The 8,784-nt window shown below is 48.6% G+C and overlaps 1 protein-coding gene and 1 long non-coding RNA gene across 2 annotated transcripts; both read right to left on the bottom strand.

The window, feature by feature from the left end:
- Positions 1–1,730: 1,730 nt before the first annotated feature.
- Positions 1,731–3,306, bottom strand: LOC119108845 (uncharacterized). The gene is made up of 3 exons (XR_005095360.1): positions 3,289–3,306; positions 2,623–2,752; positions 1,731–2,380 (listed from the first exon to the last, which is right to left on the bottom strand). It is a non-coding gene; the product is annotated as an uncharacterized LOC119108845 (long non-coding RNA).
- A 3,526-nt stretch (positions 3,307–6,832) lies between these two features.
- Positions 6,833–8,548, bottom strand: LOC119108844 (uncharacterized). Its single transcript, XM_037232389.1, has 3 exons — positions 8,395–8,548; positions 7,875–8,004; positions 6,833–7,626 (listed from the first exon to the last, which is right to left on the bottom strand). Exons 1-3 carry the CDS (start codon positions 8,483–8,485, stop codon positions 7,446–7,448), a joined length of 402 nt encoding a protein of 133 aa, XP_037088284.1. The 5' UTR covers positions 8,486–8,548; the 3' UTR covers positions 6,833–7,445.
- Between the last annotated feature and the right edge of the window lie 236 nt (positions 8,549–8,784).

Genomic DNA, 8,784 nt, shown 5'->3' with positions numbered 1-8,784 from the left:
ATCTTCTCGTGCGCCGTAAATGTCCTGGCGATTTCAGCACGTCTATTTGTGGCACCATGAATGTCCCGACGATCCCGGTATATCTGCCTGCGGCCCGTAAACGCTCCGACGCCCTTTCATGAACCGTGAATCACTAAGACGTATATTGTCACTACCATTGCTACCCACTTGCATGATCCCGATACACACCGTCAAGTGAACGTTTGCTAGGGTCCTGCTTTTTTGGGTTCAACAATTCGCAAACTTGGATAAGAACTTTAGCAGGCGTCATCTGCTTCCTTTTCCCTTGAAACCGCTGCTTTGTAGATGCATGACATGAGACCTTGTTCTCCCACCATCGGAGATCTCCTTCAGACGTGCGGCTTCTTCAGGAGACGACCTGGCTGGAGGTCGGCACTCCCTGGAGACAGACACTGCTGAAGAGAACTCATGAGAAGTGCTTGCGATATCCGCCCTCTGCGCGAATTGCTCTTTCAGTTGAGTTTTGAAATCAACTGGCATAGAGTCATGCCCGACCTGACATACCTTAGGTGACGCCACGGGTGAATGGGGCCTCTTAATATTACTTGGCATCCTAAAGCACTGCTCATCTCCTTCAGATCTATGGCTGGCCTTGTCAACACAAAACAAGCGGAAGACAGTTCTTACAAAGCTGGTCGAAAATTGCAATCTAAAGAGTGAAAGCAATAGATACATGAGCAACAATTGCAGCTTGACATCAACGGCTTCACGCTACGGCTCTGTGAACGTGCTGAAATTGCAAGAGCCAACATGATGCTGCCACAACCTACCGCAAAGCGGCAAACACCTTCAAGAACATTGCCGTCATGCTGAGTAATTCGATAGATCACACCTCTCGAACGGAATTAACATACTTCTGACACGTTTTGAAAATCAAGAGACCTAAGCAGACTCGTGCCAACACGCTGACAGCATCCTTTTTCATCCTGAAGATTCTTGGGTGTCTGTACGCCATCCGGGGTGCGTCCAAAAAGATCTGAACAACAATGGAATGCCGTCCTCATATGACGCCAAACGCACCTTTAAAGGAGCATTCCCTGGATAATCAGCGCGATGTGTAGGAACATGGCTCTTCGGCTTGCCTGAGTGGCGCCATGCGAGAAAGATAGGGACCGCGCTGTACTAGCGCGCAGGACTGAACGTATTTCCAAGTTGTCCTTTCTTACGCCTTCAAAGCTAGCAACAGAAATGTAATATTTGTCCATAGGAGTGCTCTTTCGCTCAGCAAGTGGTGTACATTTACAAATCTCCGCGGCCTAACTCGGAATAAAATTTTTCGATAGTCCCTGCAACGAATCAATTGTTGCGTAAATTACAAGTGAACGGCATGGTGGCTTGAGGTTTTTCATCGATTCAGAAATTTGCTTGAGTTACAGTGTGTTTACTGTTACGTGTATTTTGTCTCGTGTCTCGATTTTTGATATGTAAATTCTTGGTGAGGCCAAGATCATCTAGAAACGTGACGAGGAGGAAAGAACTGACAGAACGGCTTTTAAAAGAAGACTGGCGCCATTGCAACAAGGAAGGATGTGTTTCTATGTTAACAAAGTTTTGTTGGAAAGCTATAATTTGCTGGTGTGCGTTTTTACCTATACGTGTGGAGCTTTTATTGCTGGAAATATTGCTTCATTTTGCTGTTTCGTTCATCGTAGCATGTAAACATACCATGGTAGTGTTCACTGGTTGACAGTAGGCTCCAAACAGTAGGCTTCCAACCGAAACTTTATTTTCAGATGTTCTTCACTTCAAGTCATTTTCCAGCGGGTAAAATTACGCATGCAGAGCCGACAGTGCGCTCGTTCTTAGCAACTAGTTTTCTGACTCGAAGCAAATCTCACTTCCGACAGAGGTGTAATTAGGAGCTGACAGCCACATAACACTGCATAACATGCTTAAACCATTATGTCATGGATGTCTGGGGAAACATTGTTTAAATTGCAGGTGGTTTGATGAGTTAACATATGCACTTAACACAAAACCTCTTCACGAAACAAAGCGCCACAAAGCTACGCTACAGGCACTGGTGGTACCATTCCACAAAACTACTGTTTCGTGAAAAAAAAAACTACTGATAACTATAACGTATCAGGTTTGCGACTGTCTCCGGCAGCTAGAACTATCACCATCGTATCACAATCAAGTCGTTATTTCAATGTTACCGCACGCCATCAACTGCGCTCAGAGAAAAGGGTACTTGTCCTCAGGGAGAGCGACCAGCTTGCCCTTAACGTAGTGTTTACACACAAGGCGGGGACAGCAGTCCGGAAATGCCTTCCTGCGGTCTCCCACGGCCTCTCTGCAGAACAGGTTGTCCGCCTTCAGCTTCTGGAAGTCCACCCGCTTCCGCACCTGGGGGCACCTGCAGAAAGAAAAAACTATGTGTTATTTCCCACAGTTGCCTCTCAAAGACCAAAATCCTCGTCGCTCAGAGCATCAGGCCACTCCCAGGGCCGATTTCGCTTCTGGAGTATGCTTGAAATGTAACCTGATACCTAAACACAAGGCATGCTCTGCAAGCCTTCTTCCACTTGTTATACAGCTTGAACAAACACTATTGAGATGGACTGTCTCGTCGTAGCCGATGTGCTTGAGGGCGCTTACTGGAAGCGGTCGATGTAGAGAGTACCGTTCTCCTTGATGCAGTGGCTCTGCTTGCAGCCCGAGTTACGGCTGCTCCACACAGCACCCACGGGGAATCTCTTGCCGATCTGGTGGTCCTCGCACTCATCACCTGCAAGCAGACCAGTGCCACAGTCAGACCACGGCACCGGTCGCAACGCCACCCCCCCCACCTCGACACGTGATGTAAACCAACATATCGTGGCACAAGATCGCTGCGTAACAGCGGCCGACCGTATGGAATCTCGTGTCTCTTGTGGAGTCCCGTGATTTATAGCCAAAGTCTCGTGCGGGCCGATAGCGGTGGCCCTGTCATGCCCTGCGTCCCAAACTGCCAGGAATTAATGCGTGGCTGTGTCTCGGTGGAGTGGCTGTACATGATTACGAAGCAGGCGACGAATTGCTGAGATTACAAAAGCGAACCATCACGCAAAGAAACATTGCAGAACAGCAAAGCGAAGAATTTTAAACTGTCGATAGCAGATCATACCTTGGTGATACTATTCTGCTATAGTTACATGATTGCTAAGCAGACGACAAATTGCTGAGATGTCTTGAACTGATGGCGAGTGCTTTAGCGGCGGCCCGATTTGTAACTTCCTTATGCAATAGCAGCTGACGGAGTCATCCGAACGCTGCAGCACTCACCTTTTCCAACGGGGAACTTAAAGTACCTCGGGTACTGTTGAGCCAAGCAGAGTTGCGCCCCGAGAACCAGCAGAACTGCGAACTTGATCATGTTGGCCGACGTTGCGGTCGGTGGTGCTGCGCTGCTCTAGCCGCTGTGCGCCGTTGCTCGGGCCGTCTGTACCTCTCTCACCGCTGGCACGCCAGTTATATAGCGACGGCGGAGGGTGGGCGGGGCGCGCCTGGGGTGTGCACCCACTCCACCGCCGGGGGCGGTGTTCAGACAGGGAATCCCCGCGCCGCCCGGCCGGTCCTATATGGCGCCACGGCTCGCGCGGTCCGGCGGTGCTCCCCGTCCTGTCTGGCGCCAGCGAGGGGCCCAGCGAGGGGAGGAGGTCAACACTCTCGGCGAAAGATACTTGAAGAAAACTCATGGAGAAATGCTTAGGACATCCGCCCTTTGCGTGAATTGTTATTTCATCTGAGTTATGGAATCAATTGCATAGGAGTCTGGCCACGACCTGACATACCACGGGTGACGTCACGGTGAATGGGGCCTCTTTATCATTGCTGGCACCCTAAAGCAGTGCTCAGGCTCTTATAGATATGTGGCCGGTCTCATGGACACAAACAAAGCGGAAAAACAGTTCTTACAACAGAATTGGCTGAAAATATGCAAAATTCCCCCCCCAAACTTAAGATGCCAAACAAACATGAACAACAATTACAGTTGAAAATCAACGAAGCCCGTTAAGTCTCTTTAAAAGTGCTGAACGTGAAAAGTCAGCATGATGCCGCCTAGGGCTATCGAAAGGCAACAAGACCTGAAGTACATTACCGTCTTCCTGATAGTACTCAACATATCACACCACTCGAAAGAGATTTTACACGCTCCTGACACATTTTGAGAATTAATGAGCTCAGCAGACCAGTACTAACACTACGCCATTATTCTTTTTCATTCTGAAAATCCTGTGTTGTCCGTGCGCCATCGGATATGCAGCTGATTCCGTAACTCACATTTTTCCATTAAGATTTGAACAACATTAGGATGTTTTCCACATGTGGCGACAAACGTAGCTTCCAGAGAGCAGTCACTGGACAATCAGCACGATATGTAGACAAATGGTGCCTCGGCTCACCTGAATGGCGCCGTATGAGAAAGATAGGAACGCGCTGTCATAGCGCGTAAACAGAATGCGTTTCTTTGGCAAGAATAGCCAAAGCAATTTCCAGCCTACTCTCACCATACAGCAAATCCAGCCGTCACGCTCTAATGTGCTCACGATCTCTTCTTTCACTTGTCGAAAGGCGCGTGACTGTCGGGGCGTTCTGTTTTCATTCGAAACCTAAAACTGAAAAAAATTGTGAGAGCTAATCCAGCGTTGTGTAATTCTTGACAGTCTTTAACTAAGACTTCGAATTCAAAAATGTCTGATGTTGTGCAACAAGAACACTGAAGCCTATTTGTGCATCGAAATATTCCGGAGTACGAGTTCCTTCGAACATCTGCTGACAACGAAGTTTTATCCAGAGCCAAAAAGGGCATTTGATTGTAATGTTGGCACAAATGCATTCGGGAGACTACCGCACCAAAATCCAGGGCCAGTGGCGCAGAATGTCCTGTTCATCCCCTGAACCAGACGAAAGCGCCGAAGAAAAGAGGTGGGCATTTAAGTGGCCCTTTTGAGCAAGACACTTTGACGAGGGTTGCTGTCAGTGAAAACAGTGGTTCAAACGTTATGCAGATTACCAGGGTTTAGTCCTTGTGCGGCGCCAAAACCGGTACCAAATCGAAGTGGAATTTTGCCAAACCTCATTTTTCCTCTTACAGTACCAAAAAGTCCACTCAAGCGCCAAAAATACACTTCCGGAGCCAATGGCACTCCTACCTTTGTTTTACGAATTTCACGCGATTCGACAGATCAACAGAAAACGTTTCAGTATCAAGTTTGAGGAGATTTAAAAGGCGGAATGGTTAAGTTATCAGCACCTTTGGCACAAATGTACAAGCCCCGGTTGAATCTCGTTTGTATCATGATCTTTGAGCACCATTTTGGCTGCTGCATTCGCTGGCGCTCTATGAAAAGGCGGCAGATGCCGTACTTCGCGTTCGTGAAACGCGATACAACAGATGAAAGAGGCGATACAAAATATGTTTATTAAATCTCCTCCCCGACGCAGCCTTGCACGTCGAGCGTGCAGGGTACAAACTCTTCAGCGCGCGCCGCTATCGGAAATGATAATGCAGAGGTGTTTGCATTCAGGTGGCAGAAAACACTCGAAAGGCCAGCTAAGTCATATGCTGTTTATCACGTCATATTCATTTCACCAACGTTGTTTGTTTCATTCTTAAGAAGCGATCCTATTTATCGTATGTGGCTAAAGAGCATCGATTTATTCTGGATGAGCTTAAAATTATTTGTTACCCCCGCAAGGGCACAGTGCCCTTCCACCCCCACCCCCTCCTCTTCTCTACCACGCGGCGGCTGCAGGGCACCATTAAGCATCCATGACGAAGATAAAATTCAGCGCCACTTGATGATCCACTTCAAAACTAGTTGTGAGCGTAGCAGTTGATGCTTCCGCCATCACGTGCCTTTGCACAACAATTATAGGTTGCATGTGCGAGACGCTCACTTTGTGGGGTCACACTATCCTTGCCAATGTCGCGATGTTGCTAATGACAATTTGGCGGGTTCGTTAGGTTTGTCATTTGTCAATTTTAGTCGTCCTGCCGATGCGATCTCGTCATGGTGCTGTGATATGTATTGTATTTTGCGTCTCTTATTATAATGTGATCCCTAAGGTGCAGTCAAACGATCTTATTCGCATTTGTGAGCAAATATAACACAGCTGCTTTTACCTTTGCTAGTGAGAACGCGTTTTCCTTACGCCAACGAAATTGCGGTGTGTGTGCTTTACTGGCACTTGACTAACTCTTGGCGTGTGGACACCTCAGGTAGGTGCTCCTCCAAGCATACCTTATATGAGTGTTTTCAGCAACAGCTCAGCGGCGTCATTTCACATAGGATCACAGCCGTTTTTGCAGGTTTCATATACGCTTTGAGTATGTGTAAAAGTGACCGAGGTGTAGCACTCGAGAAAGCATCGTCTGAGCTACAACAATGTAGCGAAGGTCTTTTTTAAGCGTTGCCTAGGGGACTATCGCATTTTTGGAGTGTTTGTATTGCGAAGGTGTTGAGGAATACAAGCAAGGAATATTCGATGTAGGTGTGCTTCAACGCCCCGCACCGAGGCGTAATGTTACGCTGGATCAGCCACACCGGTAGTGTGGGCCTTAAGGGGAGTGTGTCTAGTCAAATAAGGATTTTTTTACGGTTCACCTAAGATGGCATGAAATTTCTATTTACAAATTAAAAAAACTCGGAATTTCGATTTGCAATGTACAAACTTGTTAAGCCACGGAGAAAAATGACAAAGCCTTGCACCTGTGCAAGGGATCAGGATATGGTCCAATACACAAGGCTGGACTTGAATGTCACCAATCGCTGCTGAAGCTCTTTACGCATAAGACGAGCGTCTTCTGTTTTAAACACATAGCTGGAAACATTGTTTTATTTTGCTATTTTGTAGCGTCTCAACATACGATAACATTGCTTCAAGTTCAACAGTAGGCTTCCTGCAGCAGGATTTCGTACCGCCACTAGGTCTTCAGTTTTTCATCACGTCATGTCGTTGCTACGCTGGGGAACTATGCATGCAGAATCGACAGTGAGCTCGTGTGAGCAGCAGCAGAATCGACAGTGAGCTCATTCACTGACTTCGAGTCCCAGAACTACGTTCCAAGAAGTTTCGGACTCGGAGTAAATTGCAGTCACGTCTAACAGACAGCTACATACACACTCGAACTATGCATACTTAAACCACTGTCAGGGATGTCCGTAAGAGACCTTGTCTTAAATCCCAGGTGGTTGCGTAAGCTAGCATGCGCTGTTAATAAACAACGGAAGCTGTTTCCAACACGACGCAAAAATGAAGCGCCACCGGGCTCCAGTGCTACTATTCCACAAAAATACTGTTTCGTGGAAACCAATTGATGATAATAACTTAACAAGTCTGCAACTGTCTTCGGCAGGTAGAAATATCACATTCGTATCACAAACAAGCCTTCATTTCATGTTTACCATGCGTTTTCCGCAAGCAATGGACTGCATTCAGAGCAAAGGATACTCGTCCTCAGGGAGAGCGACCAGCTTGCCCTTAACGTAGCGTTTACACACAAGGCGGGGACAGCAGTCCGGAAACGCCTTCCTGCGGTCTACCCAGGCCAGCCTGCAGAACAGATTGTCCGCCTTCAGCTTCTTGTAATCCACCCGCTTCCTGACCGACGGGCACCTGCAAAAAGAAGAAAATCATCTGTTATTTCCCATAGTGGTATCCACTTCTCAAAGACCAAAAAAATCGGTCTTCAGAACACTGAACCATTCCCAGGGCCAATTTTACCCTTGGATCATGTTAAAACATGAACTGATATCTATATGCCAGACATGCTCTGCAAGCCTTCTAACGCTTGTTACACAGCTCGAACAAACACTATTGAGATGGACTGCCTCGTCGTAGCCGATGTGCTTGAGGGTGCTTACTGGAAGCGGTCGATGTAAAGAGTACCGTTCTCCTTGATGCAGTGGCTCTGCTTGCAGCCCGAGTTAGGGCTGGTCCACACAGCACCCACGGGGAATCTCTTGCCGATCTGGTGGTCCTCGCACTCATCACCTGCAAGCAGACCAGTGCCACAGTCAGACCATGCCACTGGTCGCCTCGCCACCCCCCACCTCGGCACGTGATGCAAAACGATGGCACTGCGACGCCCTGCGTCCCAAACTGCCAGGCATTGAAGCGTTACTGTATCTCGGTAGGAGTCCGTCACAAAAGCTAAACCATCACGCAAAGAAACATTGCAGAACAGCAAAGCGAAGAATATCAAACTGCCGATAGCAGATCATACCTTGGTGGTACTATTCTGCTATAGTTACATGATTGCTAAGCAGACGACAAATTGCTGAGATGTCTTGAACTGTTGGCGAGTGCTTTAGCGGCGCCCGATTTGTAACTTCCGTATGCAAATAGAAGCTGACGAAGTCATCCGAACGCTGCAGCACTCACCTTTTCCAACGGGGAACTTGAAGTACCTCGGGTACTGTTGAGCCAAGCAGAGCTGCGCCCCGAGAACCAGCAGAACTGCGAACTTGATCATGTTGGCCGACGTTGTGGTCTGTGGTGCTGTGCTGCTCTAGCCGCTGTGCGCCGTTGCTCGGGCCGTGGGCCGTCTGTACCTTTCTCACCGCTGGCACGCCGGTTATATAGCGGCGGCGGAGGGCGGGCGGTCGCGCGTGGGGTGTGCGGCCACCCCACCGCCGGAGGCCGTGTTCAGACAGGGAATCTCCGCGCCGTCCGGCCGGTATTGGCAGCGGTAAGATTCTCTGGCGCCACGGCTCGGCGGCTCGGCGGTGCCTCCGGTCCCGTCCGGCGCCAGCCAGGCGACCCTTCACGACC

This window comes from Pollicipes pollicipes, unplaced genomic scaffold, assembly GCF_011947565.3.
Source record: "Pollicipes pollicipes isolate AB1234 unplaced genomic scaffold, Ppol_2.1 Scaffold_6815;HRSCAF=8075_pilon_pilon_pilon, whole genome shotgun sequence".
Lineage (NCBI taxonomy): Eukaryota > Metazoa > Arthropoda > Thecostraca > Pollicipedomorpha > Pollicipedidae > Pollicipes > Pollicipes pollicipes.
This window is presented reverse-complemented; position numbering and strand designations above follow the sequence as displayed.

Coding starts and splice junctions, on each gene's coding strand:
- LOC119108844 (XM_037232389.1), bottom strand. CDS start 8,485: ATGATCAAGTTCGCAGTTCTGCTGGTTCTCGGGGCGCAGCTCTGCTTG. Junction 8,005..8,394: donor CAAGTTCCCCGTTGGAAAAG/GTGAGTGCTGCA, acceptor GTCTGCTTGCAG/GTGATGAGTGCGAGGACCAC. Junction 7,627..7,874: donor CTTTACATCGACCGCTTCCA/GTAAGCACCCTC, acceptor TTCTTTTTGCAG/GTGCCCGTCGGTCAGGAAGC.